Below are 17512 nucleotides of genomic sequence, written 5' to 3'. Positions count from 1 at the left end.
AAATCTAATATGAGACCACACTTGGAATACTGTGTACAGTTCTGGTCACCACACCTAAAAAAAAAGGACATTTGCAGAAATTGAGAAGGTGCAGAAGAGAGTACCCAAAATGTTCAGAGGGCTAGAGCAACCGCCCTATGATGCTTAGGACTGTTTAATTTAGAAAAACACTGGGTAAAATGGTGATGTGATAGAGCTCTATAAAATGATGCAGGGCGTGGTGTGGAAGCTTTTCGCCTGCTGTCCGAATACCAAAATGTGTGGGGTCATCAGCTGAAGAAGGATGAGAGTTTCAAAACAGAAAAAAGGAAGGAAGTCTTCACACAACACACAGTTGAATTGCGGAACTCCACATTTATCCTGATATTGGTCCCCAGTTTTGTTCATAAAATGAATGTATGAGGGGTGTTGTGGGGTTTCTGGGCTGTATGGCTGTGTTCCAGTAGCATTTTCTTCTGGCCATACAGCCCGGAAACTCCACAACACCCCAGCGATTCCAGCCGTGGAAGCCCTCGACAATACAATGCATGTGGGCTTTTTCTTATGAATAAATGTACAGGGAAGAACACAGCTCCTGCACATATTGCACACTCAGTTTTTCTTCACAAATGCATTAATTCCCACATTATATTCCATGCATGTACATCTGAAGGGATGATTGAAACCACACATATATCCAGGGACTGGTGTTTGGTTTAATTTGTAAGTGAATGCACCTTGGTTCTTTATCACAGATATACACATATACTTAGTGGTGGGATCCAAAAAATTTAATAACAGGTTCCGATGGTAGTGGGATTCAAACAGTGGCGCCGCCGCACACACGCACCTCCAGTCCCTATTGGGCAGGGAGGTTGCTTTAGTAACCCCTTCTCGGCACTCAGAAAAAAATTAGTAACCACTTCCAGAGAAGTCATACCTGGAGACCTCCCACTATAATTTCCACTAAATCCAGAGAAGTGGTGAGAACTGGTTGGATCCCACCTCTGCATGTACTTTATCACAAACAGTTCTTTATCACAAGCAGATATACAGATATACAGATATACATGAAAGATGTATGTGCATTCACTTTGCCTTGTGAACAGGACATGAAATCCTACACTGAGCAACTCATTGTTCTACAATTCACTGATTTAACTCTGTGCTGTTAAAAGACTGTCTTTACGGTTGCTAATCTCCAGGTCATACCTGGAGACCTCCCACTATAATTTCCACTAAATCAAGATCAGTTCCCCTGGCTGCTTTGGAGGGCGGACTCATGACATTAACCCTGCCGAGGTCTCTCTCCTCTCCAAACTCCACCCCGCAAATCTCTAGGTATTTCCTATTTACAAGAGTGACAAGGGAGCAATCCAACCTGCGTAGCTTCTGATATGGTGCAGCCAAAGGCACGCATCCTTATTCGTTTGTACTTTCATTTATACCCCGCCCTCCCCATTTTGCAGGGCTCAGGGCGGCAACAACAGCAACACTGACAGAATAAAACAACACTGAAAACATCAGTCAAAAGGTGGCTTAGCCAAGCATAAAAACCAGAGGGAATACAGAGTGCTTATGAGCATGGGCAGAGCGTCACAAGCAGGCCACCTCCTGCTGAGCAAAGGCCGCTTCCCTTCCGAATCGGCTTTCGGCCGAGCTCCCTTCTTCGGCCCCTTCTCCGCGTCGTCAAAGGCTTGGGATTTGCCTCTTGCCCGTGTCCCAGATGGGACTGTGCCAGCCAGGGCTGGGGTTGGGGGGGGGCTTTCTCCCCCCTCCCACGTTGTGCTGCAGTGTGAAGCCAGGCTGGGGCCCGCCTCCCCCCTCCCTCGCTCCCCCCCGGCCCCGCCTCCCGTCCATGTGCGGCTCTGCAGCTGATGTCATCTCTCCGGCTGCCTGGAAATGTGTGTCAGTGGGGCATGCCTTTGATTCTGTCACATGCAGGCTACACATGAGCCAGCCGCTAAGGCACGCCAGATCCCAACTCCCCCGCTCCCTCCTGGCTAGAAAACAGGAGCGGCTGAGCCCTGAGTGGAATAAGCAAAAAAGGCAGCAACCCTCGCCCACGTCTGCAGACACAGACATATGCACGCACATACCTACAACCAGGGGCAGGGCATCGCCAGCTTTTAGCAAGCCGGGCTCGCGCGGGCAGTCGCACGTGGGATTCCCAGCCGACAGCCCAACGCCGCTTTGCTGGAGCTCCGAAGCATTTGCACCGCGGCGGCCAAGCAAGCAAGCAAGCAAGCAGGCGCGCACACACCGCTTCTGCGAGGGGGAGCAGGAGGGAAAGCCGCAGAGGTTTCCCTGAGCGGTCTCTGGTGGCCAGCAGAAATCTCGCTCGCGTTATTGTTTTGACTGCCTGCCTGCCTTTGGAAGTCGAGTCACCCAAACTCCGGGTGCGCGGCGCCTCGGTTTTGCAACCAGGTGAAGGTGACCACGGAAGAGGGCCGCCGGAAGAACCATGGATAACAATTCTGGTAAGCCGTCAGCCGGGCTGGTTGTTTTGCAAACTCTGTTTCTGCAAAAAGAAGCATCTACCTTACTCTTAAGAGCCATCACTTGCAAGCGGGTGGAGGGGTGGAAGTTTGGGTGTGAGATGCGGGAAGGGGGCCCGGTCGAGTTTGCAAGGATCTCGGGGATCTCTTGGCAGCGTGCGCGCCCTTTTTGCGTTTTTCTCTCCCGTCTGGCTCAATCCCCGATTCATCCCAGGTTTCTGCTCCAGATCCCGACCCCGGAAGGCGTGCATAAATCTGGCCTTTAATTCATTTCCTTTCTCCAGGAAGGAAGGGGTGGTGGAAAAACCCACCTTTGCTTTATTGGGAAATGATCGGGGGTTCCCTGAAGCTGAACTGTTTGGATTATGAATGCGTTTAGGAGGAAGCTTTTGGTGATAGGGTGGTAGTGAAGCGAAGAAAGAAAGAATAGGAATCTGGTTTCATTTGCTGCTGGGCTGTTTCTTTTTTAATGGAGTCAGCCAACCTGGAATCTATACATTGATAAGATTATTGGCATATGCTGATATAGTTAAAAGGAGGCTGTAAATCTCGCTCCTAACATCTGGCATGATTTTTCTAAGCAGGGGTGGCTGGGGAGGGAATTGCATGCATTCACCTTTTTATTATGGAACAGGGTCACGCAACTAGTTTTGACAAATATCAGGCTTGGAATCACCTGGGCAAACCTGGATGCCTACATCCAAGTAAACAGATAGCAAAAATCTTATTTGTGGTTTTGGAGAACTGTAGTTTGTTTCTTCCCCTCTCTCTTTTAATCCTTGGCGTAGCGAAGAGGGGAAATACTGCAGACCTTTTTAATGTACTGCACAGTTCCGGGAGGGGAAGATGAGGTGGGGTAAACAGGTCCCGTGAGGTTTTGAGGAATGCTGTTTGTTGGAGGGAAGATGGAATCCAATTTATTGAGGACAAAGTTGCATTTTCGATTCGGCATGGAAACAGGATTTGTTGGAAGGGGGAGAGTTGCTTTCAAGGAAAGGTGAGGTTGGGAGCCAAACAAAAAACAGCAACAATATTTTGATACTTGGGGGGTATTCCTTGCACTAAATGAGACCACTGGTTCTTTAGAGGTTTTTTCGCAGCTTGAGATCCCGAAGATGTCAAAGATAGAACGGGGGGCGGGGGAATTTCTGCATATTTTGCTTTTCTTCGTCATCCTTAGAACTGACCCTATTGAACTGCTGCAGCACACCAGTGCAGGAGTTCAGTACCTGGGAGTGGCAAATACGTTTCTAGTCCTCAGTGCAGTGAATATGGGGTTGATAGTATGATGAAATCCAGAAGCTAAGGAGGTGAGGCATCGGTACCTTTGCCCAGTCGTCTGGTTAAGCAAAAGCAAAACCAATTATGCAAAATCAGATGGGTGCTAATTTGTTCCATTTGTATAATTTATGTAAGTTACAAAATTCTTGTGGTTGCTGTTATGCAAGTTGCACATTTTCTTGGTGAATATTTTTGGGTTGCCTTATCTTGGTGAATAAATTATCATTATTTCTTTGGCTATTGATGATGATAAGAAGGTTGACTTATGCAGGTAATGCATGCAAATAGGTCTCATTAATGCAGAGTATCTATGGCGTTTTGATTTGGATTTCTGCTGTCTGGAACAATTCTCTGGAATGTGAAAGAATATTCTTTGGCTCTGCTACCCTGGTGGGCCTTTTGGAATGCAGTATAGAAGAAGCATTTCCTATATCCCCCCAACCCTCCCCCCAAGACTCACTAAAGGCCACAAAAGCTAGCATAGAGCAGTGAACTGACTGTGAAACTTCCACAGAGACTTGGGTTCTAATATTGTTCTGTCATGAAACTGGGGGGCTTTCCCCACTTAGCATTTGCGGCGCGCTACTCCTAGCGCGCTCCCGGCACGAGTGATTTCTGCTGCGGGGTTGTGTTTCCCACTGCGGGGCAGTCAGAAGGTGCCGTTTCTTCAGCGCCAAAAATGACGCGTGCTGAAGGGGCGGGAGAGCGGCAGCGTCAGGGCGGCTGCATGGTTGCCGCCCTTGCAAGTGGGGAGCGCTGCTGGACCCTGCCCTCCTTTCTGGGAGTAGCGCGCAGCAAATGGTAAGTGGGGAAAGCCCCACAGTGGCCTTGTATTAGTCACTGCCTCTCAGCCTAACCTACCTTACAGGGTTCTCATGAAGATCTTATGAAATAATCAGCCATGAAACAGCCAGTGTGGTATAGTGATTAGAATGTCAGACTAGGGCAGTGGTGGTGAACCTATGGCACTCCAGATGTTCATGGACTACAATTCCCATCAGCCCCTGCCACCATGGCCAATTGGCCGTGCTGGCAGGGGCTGATGGGAATTGTAGTCCATGGACATCTGAAGTGCCTTAGGTTCGCCACCACGGAACTAGGGTATGGGAGATCCAGGTGTGAACTCCCACTCTGCCATAGAAGCTTGCTGAATGACGTTAGCCCAGGTGCACACACTCAGCCTAACCTACTTCACAGGGTTGTTGTGGGGATAAAATAGAGGGAGAATGGTGGCATTAGTCTTAATGGCTTTCCTTTGGGGGAAACAGTGGGGCATGAAGGGTCTGTGGCCTACCCTACTGTGTATAGTTTGCTGTCTAGTTGGACCTGACTATGGAATTCTGCATCACTTCATGCGTCATGTTAACACTTATGCTTTGCTTCAATTCTGTTTTTTAGATTTCTGGTTGGTTCAGCAACCCACAATCCAATTTCTTTGTTTGTTGCATGTCCCATCCTGTTGATTGTATTGGCTCACGCCGTGTAACTTGCCTTGAGTCCCTGTGAGAAAGACAGACTGTAAATAATACAAACAAACAAAACATCTAAGTGAATTAAAGAATAAACCCATGATGGTACCCTGAACACATTAGAGCAGGGATTCAATTTAGTGTTTCTTCAGATGTTCATGGATTATAATCATCTTATCGGGTCCTCTGCCTGCCACCATGGCCAATGGTGGCAGCCAATTGGCCATGGTGGCAGGGGCTGATGGGAATTGTAGTCCATGAACATCTGGAGAGCCGCAAGTTGCAGACCCCTGCATTAGAGGAACAAACAACTGTGACTTGTTGTATTTATATAAAAATAGCCAGGATGTATTTGGTTTCAAGGAACGTTTTGGCATTAGGGTGGGTGGTGCTTTATCACTGTTTGGGGGCCATTTGTAAAGGGATACTGGTTTTAGAAGGTGCTGGTGTTTGGGAGTTTGGAAATGATGCGCAAGCCCATGCGGTGTCATCACTCCAGGTAAGGCTGGAAACTTCACCTTGCTAGGATGTCAGCCTCTTGTTTTGAGAAGGAAATGCTGGGCTTTCTCAAGTAGGGCAGTGCAGTGTTGGAAGGTGTGCTGTGTTCTGGTATCCCGGTGGCCTCGTGAAATCCTCCCAAGGAGGTTACTGTGGTAACACATAGCAGCATATTGACATTTCATTCTGATACCGGGCTCGGAGAGTTGCATTAACAGCCTGCTCGCGTTTATGGCCAATACAGAGCATTTAATATTAAGTGCCTACAGTGGTATGCATGGGCAATGCCTCACAATGATACCCTTGGGGACTTTGGCATTTTCAGTTATCAGGATACATGGCAGAGCTGTACTCTCTGATCCTCTGGCAGGAGACAAAACCCTTCCATTTTTGCTGGATCTTTTCTGGATCCATGGGAGCCCTTCAGATCTTGGAGAACTAGGTTGGCTCTGCGAGCATATTTTGTCATGCAAATTACCCTCCTCCTGAGCAACCAGATTCCACAATAAAGTTTGCACCATGTAGCATTAAAGGCTTGGCAATTCTAGGGCACGTTGATTTGGGCATATCTGGAACACTGCATATGAATCAAAAAGCGAGAGAGAGGATACTAAAGCTTCCCTTGTTTCATACAACTTGACTGTGGGTGAAATTGGGTACAGTCAATGGGAGGGGGGGCATTAAAATTTGCCTGGGAGGGGTGGTTGGACGCCTGCATGTCACCTGTTGCTCATCCTCGCTCGAAGGCATTCAAGGTAGCCTGCGAGACTTTGGCTGCTGCCTTCTGCTGATCCCGTGTGCCAGCATCCATCTGTCTAAGCTGTCTGAAGGGAGTGACAATCCAGCAAGGTCTCTCGCTTGGATGATCTCAAAGACGGCCACACGTGACCTCTCCTCTCATGGCGCTAACCTGACTGTGCATTCTTCTTCTTGCGCGTTGCAACCGCGAACAGCTGCATGTGCCTCTCTGGTTTCTTCCAGTCAGTTACGCTCGGAGAAGAAGGTGGTTTCTAATTCAGATGCTGTTCGGATGTGTGCGCACACGCAGCAGCCAAGTTGGCTGTTTTGAACTCTGGTAGGGTGGGTCAGGAGTATCCCGCTTGCCAAATAAATAGTCTTAGGTGGGTTCCATTTGTAAGGCTAAGATTCCACCCTTCAAGTCGGCTGGATTCATCTCATCCAGGTTTCGAGGAGTTCAGGGCGTATTGCCTGAATTCTGTTCCATCCCAGCTGGCTTGGGGTGTGGCCGCATTGCTGCTTTTTGGCGTTGCAACTTACTAAGCCACGGCGTTGCTCCAGGGAAAGAAAAGATGCTCCTTCTTCAATCCCCTCTTCCACATCTTTCGCATTAAATGTACATCATATCGCTGTACTGCTTAGACTCACTAGATCTTTTCCACAGCAGATGGAGAACTTGCATCTCCAGCAGAAAACAAGCGTGAGGTGATTTAGTGAAAGCTCTCTACACAAGTCGGCAACTGGAAAAGGTTTATTTCTTTACGTTACGTCCTGCTATTTTCTCCCTTGGAGACCCAAAGTGGCTCAAACCATTCTCCCCGCTTACATTCTGTATTCACAACAGCCCTGCGAGGTAGGTTAGCCTGGGCATAGATGACTGGCCCCAGGTCACCCGGCTTCCATGGCAGAATGGGGATTCCAACCTGGGCCTCCCAGGTTATTGTGTGACATTCTAACCACCACGTCACACTGGCTGTCATATGTTTGTTGGGATGGAATTAGTTCATGCATAGCAGACTCAGGTCACCAGTGGTCACTAGTGACTTTCAGCATTCACAGTTTATAGCTCAGAAGGGGCCCAGATACCAAAATGGGTATTTTTGGTTCATTTTGTCACTTAATTTTTATTGTGAGTGTATGATCTTTTGGGGTTTCTTTCACTAATGGAAAGAGCCTTTTAACACATACAAGTTCCCCTCTTTGCATCTCTGCTGGGCTTGCACAGAGGGGCAGGGCACATGTTCTCTCTAGCAAGTACGCTAGCAACAAAGCCTTAAACCCCGTCCCGTCATCCCCAAATCATTCTGTAAGGGCTGATGCAACCTCCCTATGTGCCCCCCCAAAAAAACCATTGGGTTGAAGGCCTTGTCACAGCTGTTGAGGGAGAAGGGCAGCCATTAAGACGCTGGAGAAACCATGTGGCAGAAACTGCTATCTCCACCTATCCTGTCCTTCAGGTAGATATTTAAAAAGCAACATTCAATGCCTGGGGTAAGAAGCAGCAATCCTAATCTTTTTTTAATAGCAAAGGCTGTACTTGGACAGTAATGCCGAATGCAGACAGGTGATGTTTTCTCCTTTTCCTGCATCTGCATGTGTCACCTTTTTGTTCCAGCATGTTCTGTAGCTGTTATACTCTTATATTGGCCATGCTGGCAGGGTCTGATGGGAATTGGAGTCCATGAACATCTGGAGTGCCATAGGTTCGCCACCCCTGGCTTAGACTTAAGGATGCTGGGGTACAAATCTCCACTTTCATGAAAACTTGCTGGGTCACTTTGGGCCAGTCACACACACGAACACACACACGAACACATGACGCTGGCTTATACCGAATCAGACCATTGGTCTATCAAGCTCTGTATTGGCTACTCAGACGGGCAATGGTTGTCCAGGGTCTCAGGCTAAGGTCTTTCACAACATCCATGACCTGATGCTTAACTGGTGATGTGAGGGATTGAACCTGGCCCTTTCCATATCCAAAGCATGTGTTCTACCAGTGAGCCACAGCCTAGCCCTTACAGGAAGGATGGGATACCAATGTACTAAATAAAAAAACCAGAGAGTTTCAGTCCATAAAATTATGGAAGCCCTTACTGGCATCCATGTGCAGGAACACTTTTGTCCGTATGCCACTACACCATTGGCCCGGTTTGTAGTAGCTTTTTTAGGAGCAGCAGTGGCATAGGAGGTTAAGAGTTCGTTTATCTAATCTGGAGGAACCAGATTTGATTCCCAGCTCTGCCGCCTGAGCTGTGGAGGCTTATCTGGGGAATTCAGATTAGCCTGTACACTCCCACACACGCCAGCTGGGTGACCTTGGGCTAGTCACAGCTTCTCGGAGCTCTCTCAGTCCCACCCACCTCACAGGGTGTTTGTTGTGAGGGGGGAAGGGCAAAGAGTTTGTAAGCCCCTTTGAGTCTTCTGCAGGAGAGAAAGGGGGGATAGAAATCCAAACTCTTCTTCTTTTTCTTTTTGAACTACAAAGTACCTTCCTGCTAGGGAAAGAAAATAGACAACAAACAACCATGTAAAATGGGATTCTCCCTTACCGTTGGGATTGAGAGGCGCAACAAAATGGCAGGGAGCCAAAAAAGGATAGTCTTGGTTCCCTAGTTAGCAGCTCGATTGATCTACAGGTCAAGCCAAGCGAAACTGGATGTGGAGCCAAGACTCAGTGGTGGAGCATCCGCCTTCCATGTGAAAAGATCGTTCGTTCAGTCCTTCGCATCTCCAGTTGATCAAGGAGCCGGGAGGAGGTGATGTGAAAGACTAAGAGGCCCTGGAGAACCGCTGCTTGTCAGAACAGACAGTAACAATCTTGTTGGACAGATAACCTGGCTTGGCTCAGGGTGAGGCCATGTCAGGTGTACTTGAAAGGGTGAGCGCAGGGACAGAGGGTAAAGCCACCTTCTCTCAACTTGTTGATCTCTGAGGCTGACAGTTTCAGATCTGCGTGCTGCTTTTCCTGTAAGGTGACAGAGAAAAACATGTCAGAAAATGTGAGCAATCTGTGGAAATTTCTCCTCTCCCTAAAATCCTTACGAGGAACTTGGCCATTTTTTAAACCACAAAACTGGTCGTTGTCCACAAGGCAAGGTCTTCATAGGAGTCCAGTTGCTGGCCTCAGTATTGCATAATTCCAGAGTAGTCAACCACTGCGACAAATCCACACAGCCGGCAGAACACTTTGGGCCATTCCTTATTGTCCTGTTCAATTTTAAGTAACACTAGTGTTGAAATATTGTCTATTATTTCACTCCCAAGGTAGAGGAAAAAGTTTTTTTTTTAATTCAACAGGGATTTCACAAATTACTATTAACCTTTCTTTGGGTTTTGTATATAGTATTCTAGCCAGTAGCTTCATATGACATACTGGCTCATGAAAACCATCTTAGTATATATAGAAGACCACTGTTCAAATCCCCTATGAAATTGGCTGGGCAACCTTGACATTTTCTGAACTGAGCCTACCTCACAAGGTTGTAGAAAAGGTAAAATAGGGGAAGGAAAACTGAATTCAGCACTTGGAACTTCTCAGAGGAAAATGGGATAAAAATGCATAGTGAAACAGTGATATGAATAATCCAGCAGCAATAAGATCTCCCTAGTCAGAGTTTTCCCTGGCCTAGGCTAGCCTGATCTCATGAGATCTTGGAAGCTAAGCAGGGTCAGCTCTGGTTAGCACTTGGATGAAACCCTCCCAGTGAAGTGCAGGGTCCCTGTGCAGAGATAGGCAATGCCAAAAAAACCTCTGTTCAGACCCTGTGAGGGGTCATCATAAGTTGGCTGCAAGTTGATAGTGCTTCTCTCTCTCTCTCTCTCTCTCTCTCTCTCTCTCTCTCTCTCTCTCTCTCTCACACACACACACACACACACACACACACACACAGAGAGAGAGAGAGAGAGAGAGAGAGAGAGAGAGAGAGAGAGAGAGATTATTACACACCTTAACCACGTAAGGTATGTATGGGAAATATGAGTTATACAAGAAGATCTATCTACATTGGCTACTGTCCAATGTAATGATCTCTGAATAATATAGTTTGGCAATTGAGTAGTGAAATGTTGCCACACTAAGGTATGAGCCTGCTGAAACTGCCCTTAAGAAGAGGCTTGGTTGTTATTCAGGCATACAAATATAGCACAGCTTCCTAAATGATTTGATTTCTCTTTCCAAACCAGGCAAGCAATTCCAGCCAACTGAGCACTCCCTGTTCCCTTCAGAGAGGTACAGCCATGAAGATTTTCAGTGTCTTCATAAAAACAACATAAATTGACGTACAGATAACAGAGAAAGCCCATTTGGGGAAAATTACAGCTAAGGCAGAGAGTCTGGCTAGCTCAAGAGCACACCGGGTTGCTTCCAGCAGATTTGCTCCCAAACAACTCATAGCAGGAACCAAGCATACTGGGTGAAACTGCCTATCATGAAAGCAAGCCTGGGAGAGCCAATGCTTGTTTCATTAAAACCTGGGTTCTTTTCTCCAATAACTCCAACCAGCTGAGGTCTCAACGATTTTTATTGAAAAACAGAAATCAAAGAAATAAAACATGATTGCGGTTAAGGGATTGCTTAGGTAGTTACGTCCCTTTTGGTTCTTTGTCCCCATTCCGGGAACCCATGGCCCAGAGATGTTTCTCTGACCACGTCTCAAGATGGAATTCAAAAACCTTTGTTTTCCCCTTCCCAGGAAAACTCTGTTCAGGCCACGAGGTAACTTAGGCCTTTGAAGTTTCATCCTAGCACCTCTGCATAGTTTCCTGTCCTCCCTCCAGGAGATCAAAAGGCAAAGATGCTTTTCACAGTCATATGTGACTTTGCTAGTTTTACAGTACTGTTCCATCACACTGCCCTTTAATTCATTTCATTGATTCCCATCAACAGGCGGATTCTAAGCTTTTCTGTGAAGGAAGGTGGAGTGCAGTAGCCCGGTAATTAAAACATTTCTGGTCTGAGTGAAAAGGTCCTTGCTGCAGACTCTTGGACACGAGGACTGTTGTTTTGTTGATCCATTTCCTGCATTCCCTTTACCCCGCGCTCTTGATTTTTCTCCCTGGTCAGTTATGTGCGGAGTCACCTTTCTCGTGATAGTAGTGTGGGGAAAGTGAGCAAAAATGCGCGGAAAGGGGCTGCTCAGAAAGCATAGTTACCTCCCTTTCCACCAATCAGTGGGTAGCACCTGTCACTCTGAGCCAGCATCATGGGTTCTGCAATATTTCATAGAACTCTTCCTGCCCGTGTGTTAGGGCTTCCCTGTTTATTTTGGACAGAGTTGTTTGCCTATGGAACTCCACTGGAAGGCATGGAGGAACCCTCTTGAATACTACAGTGGAGAGGCCGGTTTCTGCATTTTTACGACTGTTTGGATAACTGACGTGTAGACTGTGTTGTTTTGGGCATCCAGCCAGCAGCCTGCTGCTGTGGCCCCCCCGCCCCCCCGCCCGCACATTCTAGTCTCCTGCACATCCAGATGGCAACTGTCAGTGACTTCTGTCCATTGGGCTCGTCTTGCAATGAAAATTGGCTAGAGCCAGCATGGTGTTGTGGTTAAGAGCAGGTGGATTCTAATCTGGAGAACCGGGTTTGATCCCCCACTTCTCCAACAGAGTGGCAGAGGCTTATCTGGTGAACCAGATATGTTCCCGCACTTCTACATGCCAGCTGGGTGACCTTGGGCTAGTCACAGTTCTTTGGAACTCTCTCAGCCCCACCCACCTCACAAGGCGTCTGTTGTGACGAGAGGAAGGGAAAGGAGCTTGTAAGACACCTTGAGTCTCCTTACAGGAGAGAAAGGTGGGATATAAATCCAAAACTACTACTACTCTTGTTCTTCTTGTCCTTGTTCTTCTTCTTCTGTTCAGCTTCTTTCACCCCTCCCCCCCTGACATTTATTCATCCTAAGCAGGCTCAGCCCTGGCTAGTATTTGGATGGGGGACCTCCCAGGATTATGAGGTTTGTGACATGGAGGCAGGTGATGACCAATCACCTCTGAACATCTTTTACTTTGGAAACCCTGCAGGATCACCATACGTCAACTGTGATTTGATGCCAAAAAAAAATGCCCATGATAACATGTTGTTTTTGAGGCGGGTAGTGCAGGATGGTGAAACAGTGCAAACAAAGCCACAAACGCAGGTGCAAGAAATGCTTCCTGGAGCAGCCTATGATTGATGAGTTTGGCTTCTATGTGAACCGGAGCAGCAGTTCCCAGCCTTTTTGGTATGGTGACCCTCCAGTCCAAATTTAGTTGGTATGATGACCCACTTAAAAAAAAATCAGTTGGTATGATGGCCCACTTAAAAAAAACCCAAAGCATGTACAAATCAATACAACTGTGAAAGCCTGGGACAGGCTTTGCAGCCAACTTTCGGGTTGGGACCGACAAGTTGGAAAAGCTGAATTAGAGGACATTTACAAACGGAACCATTGATTGACCTTGATCTCATGAAACTTTCATCTCTTTTTCTTTTGGCAATCGGCATGTAGAAGTGTTGCTGTGAGGGTTAGAATGATAGTGGGTTCGTTCATGTCGGATATCAGAGGGAATTTTAGGAAGTGTAGCTTTCTTTACCCTTGCAGAATTAGAATGTGTATATAGATTTTTTTAAGGCAATCTTAACAATTGCAGCTAGCATTGAATCCCTACTCTCTGTTGCAGCTAGTTGGCCTAATCCAGCTGTAAATTCACAACAGGGAGAAAAAGATTCTCAGGAAAAAGCTGGGAAATAGAGTCCATCCATTTTCTTTCTTGATCATCTCTGTGCCAAATCCCCATTCTATAGGAAGAATCTCTATCTGTTCCCTTTGCACGTTTGTTCCCCATCTTCTGGGTTCCTATGAAAGTGATGCTTCTCATAAGCCCCAGAGCAAAATCTCTGGCACTTCCATTTTCCCTTCTCCAAAGCTGGCCTTTGCCAGTTCCAGTCCTTAAATTGGGAGAGTGAGGGTGCAACCAGTACAGCAGCATTGAAGGCAATTGCTACGCAACCTCTTTGGTAAGGAGGATTGGGTCTGCTCAGTGCCACACCTATTATGAGATAGTGCTGGAGTTGGAATCTTCCAATCTTCCTCTGCGATTTTGAAAAAGAGGCAAAAGGCTTGGGCTGTTTGCAGATTAGTACATTAGCGTTCTTGTCTGAGATCAAGATCTCTCGTGATTTGGCCAATTGGTTAGGCTGTTGCATATCCGGCACATTTGTCGCTTGCTTGCCCCGTTTCCTGCTGCAATTCTCTGCAGAGTTTGGAGGAATAGCCAGAGTTGTAAACAGGCAGTAGAAATGGGTCACGGCGCTGCAGTTGGTGGCTGCTCCTCGCCTCTTGTCTCTATGTGAGGGCAAGAAGATATGCCCCTCCAAATCCAAAATTGTGGCATTCACTGGGAGATGCATGTAGCGGGCCAGCAGTGCACCTGTGTGCTGGCCTGCATGAAGTGTGAATTGACTCCCCTGTAGTTCTCGAACTTATGCAGAAACCTTAGAGATGGGTAAAATGAAGTGGGGCTATTTGAAGCATGTTTGCCTGTTTTTCTGCTGAGAGGAGGGCAAAGCAGATATCTTATTGGTGTCTTGGTCTGGATGTTTGCACAATCTGTGGGCATATCTACAAAAAAAACCTTACAGTAGTTTTATTCCAGTTTAACCTGCACGGCAGGACCTGGAGAAAACTGGGCAATGTCGTTTGATGAGCGCGCCGATGAACATGTAAAGCTTTAGCTCTTGTCGCAGAATTACAATTCCCTTGCCGTAGAGAGGGAGGAAATGTTTTTTAAACTAGGTTAAGTGTGAGCTAAAAATATTCTTTAATTCAGCCTTGCAAATAAGCTAATAAAATGTACTAGCCTACCTGCTGATACATACATCAATTGTGACACACTGACAGTCAGAAAGGAGAAAAGAAATGAGGTAGGCTAAGATATGAATATGATGAATCATTAAATAAACCAATTCTTCCAGGTTACAAAACCATCTTTCCCTTGTCGCCTGGAGTCAGCACTTGCTTGCCATGGGGGAGCAATTTTTTTTCTTTTACAAGCTGGCGTTGGTTTCTAATTTCTAGTTTGAGCCTGGGTTGTTTTTTCATCGGTGGTTGAGTTCTGAGCTGTTGCCGCAAAAATACCCCCTCCCCAAAAAACTTTCTGTTTCCAACCCAGCACTGTGCTACCTATTTTTGCCCTTTCTCCTGCGGCGGTGACTTTGACCTACTTCGCTGTCTGCAGGCGTCGCAAGCTGTTTTGCAGGTGCCAGAGAGGCTGAGATCGAACTCAAAATGTAATGCAGCGAGTAGAATTTGCTGGCCTAAGAGCAAAAGCTCGTTTTGGCAGGGTGTGGGCCTGCTGTTTTGTTGAGCTGCTTTGATCAGAAGAGCAGCCAGGGAAATACTTTTACCTTTCTCGTTACCCACCAGCATTATGGCATCAGAAAAATAGCTTCGCTGGTGGGGGAGAGGGGAAGAACACGAGGGAACCATGTTGATCTTTTTAACAGTGTTGGACTGAACTCTCCCTCTTGGAACAAGGGATATTTGATAATGTGCAAAACATACTGTGTAGAAAGTTAAACGTTTCTGAATCAGAAACACCCTGAGATCTATGGAATGTGCCCCACAGTTTACAGATGTCTGTTTTGCCCAAAGCTGCTCATTCAAGTGACAAGGTCATTGCTGAGGCCAAACTACCGGACCGAGAAATATGTACCTTAGAGATCCAGCGTGGTGTAATGATTCAGTGGACTCTCTGGAGAATTGTATTTGATTCCCCACTCCTCCGCATGAAGCCAGCTGGGTGACCTTGGGCCAGTCACAGTTCTCTCAGAACACTGGCAAACTTCCTCTGAACACCTCTTGCCTTAAAAACCCTTCAGGGTCACCATTGGTGGCACTTTCTATCACCACCATGATTTCCTTAATGCAGGGGTCTGCAACCTGCGGCTCTCCAGATGTTCATGGACTACAGTTGGCCATGTTGGCAGGGGCTGATGGGAATTGTAGTTCCTGAACATCTTGAGAGCCGCAGGTTCCCTACCCCTGTTCTAGGCCAAATGGTCCAGGGAGGAGATAATTTGAAGGAGAGAAGACGGCATCCTGGATCCTTACCCACCTGCTAATCTTCTGCTGCATCCCGCCCTGCCCCATCACTTGCTTTTATCTCACTGTGGGATTCCTTCCAGACACATAAACTTGTCCTAGAAGGGATCCGGCTTGGGAAGTGTTGTAGTAAGAAACATGGGGAAAGTCATTTTCTGTACTGCAAACCTCCACCGCCTTCTTTTCCCAAAGCTTGGTCACCTAGAAGAAAGGTTTTCTCACAAGCATTTGTATGCATTGGTGCAGTTTCCCCCTCAGCAATAATGCTCCCCTGTCGAGAATCTGTAACGTTTAATTTGGCACCTTAACTGTAATCTCCCACATTCCAAATCGTGCAAAATAGAGAACGGGTTCGTGTGGCCCATTTTTTAAAGACGTGTTTGGAAACCAGGTTAACGGAAACAGAAAAAGTCAACCCAGTTTCAGAATTCATGTGGTGAACCGCTTGCCTAGATGGTCCACCGCAAACTGAGTCTGTCAGACAACCTATGAGGAACAGGGTGTAAAATTTCCACCCAGTGTCTCAGGTGACAGGTTCACCAGACACAAATTTAAAGCAGGTTAAATTATCCCCCTTTCCCCACCTTCGCCTTAAAAATACAAATATCTCGACAAACGGAATTTTTTTTTCACAACTGAACCGTGTGGGAAACTCGCTTCTGAAATCCTCCAAACCTCACAGACTTTATACACTACATTTTGAAATGGAAACCTAGATGAGCGTTGTCTGGCCCTGTTTTCACCCTGTCTTTGCTTCAACTCCCAGGGAAGCAAACAAATAGCTTGGAGACTGCTTGTGGTATCTTGCTCTTTTTGCCTATTCTGGGAGCGTTGCCGCCGCTGCCTGCGCTTCCAGCAAACCCGCAGATGCACTCTGATTTGTTTAACCTACTTAAAACCAAAAAGCAGAGCCTCTCTTCCCTCGCCTGCACCTCCCACTCCCGTTCCACTGATGAAGGAACGTGCAGGCAGATTAAAGCCTGCACGAGTAGCTAGTGTCTCCTGGCAGGCTCGGCTAAGACCTGAGCTAGGCTCGTGTTCAGATACTGAGCAATCTTATTTATTTACACACCACCATTTATTTGTGCAGGGAAGCATCAGCATCTTCTCCCTGTTAAACAAGTACCTCTCCTTCTGGAAGACAGCATCTGGGTTCCAGCTGGGCTGGTTGTTTGGAGAGGAGGCTGGGCAGAGAAACGGGACTGCTTCTGGTTTGTCTGCTGTTTTGGTACCGACTGCTCTCGGTACCAAAGATGGCAAACTGGACCTGCTGGATGTTTTCTGTCCTGAGGTTTAATCTTCTTCGCTGGCTTGTGCAAGTTGCATGCCTGGGCTGATTCCCCGGGGGTTTCTCTGCGGCAGAGAAACTAGGTTTGCCAGCCTCCAAATGCGGCCTAGGATTCTCCTGTCATCACAACTGATCTCCAGATGACAGAAATCTGTTTCCCTGGACTCCAGGGCCTGGAGAAAATGACAGCCCTGCTGAGCTTCTTCCCATCCCCTAAATCCACCCCCAAATCTTCAGGAATTTCCCAACCCAGAGTTGGCGTCTCTAGCCGAGAAACCCTTTAATGCTGGCCCCAGTTAAACGGCGGGTCCCATCTTGCTTCCACTCTGTTTGTAATGGCCCTGTCAATGACTCCACACAAGTGCTTTGTGAAGTGGCTTCTGTCCAGTTACTAATATCTCCCCAGGAGGGGTCAAGGGTGCTTGTTTTTTTGGCAAGCACCACTTGTCAGTGTAACAGGGGACTGCTTGTATTGGTTTACAGAAATCTCGTCATAGGGAAATAATAGCAAGGCTGGATTTGCAGCGTTATGTTCGGCACCAAGAGGCATCTCCTTAGTTAGTGTCAGAATGAAAACATTTCATGGACCCCCTTCCCCTCATTCCTCACCACCACGCACACCTAGGGCTGTGGGTTCCCAGCAACCAGTTTTCTGGCCAGCTCTCTGAGATAATG

The 17512-nt window shown here is 47.2% G+C and overlaps 1 protein-coding gene across 1 annotated transcript in view; it reads left to right on the top strand.

Moving 5' to 3' along the window:
• The first annotated feature begins 1902 nt into the window (after window positions 1-1902).
• The window catches only part of LOC125428172 (nuclear receptor subfamily 1 group D member 1-like), a 37209-nt gene continuing 21599 nt past the window's right edge, over window positions 1903-17512 (top strand). The window contains exon 1 of the mRNA XM_048487896.1: window positions 1903-2459. Coding sequence (XP_048343853.1) covers window positions 2444-2459 — 16 coding nt within the window. The 5' untranslated portion in view covers window positions 1903-2443. The remainder of the gene's footprint in view (window positions 2460-17512) is intronic.

This window comes from Sphaerodactylus townsendi, linkage group LG03 (genome assembly GCF_021028975.2).
Source record: "Sphaerodactylus townsendi isolate TG3544 linkage group LG03, MPM_Stown_v2.3, whole genome shotgun sequence".
NCBI lineage: Eukaryota > Metazoa > Chordata > Lepidosauria > Squamata > Sphaerodactylidae > Sphaerodactylus > Sphaerodactylus townsendi.
The sequence above is the reverse complement of the archived record's forward strand: the minus strand, read 5'-3'. Positions and strand labels throughout refer to the sequence as shown.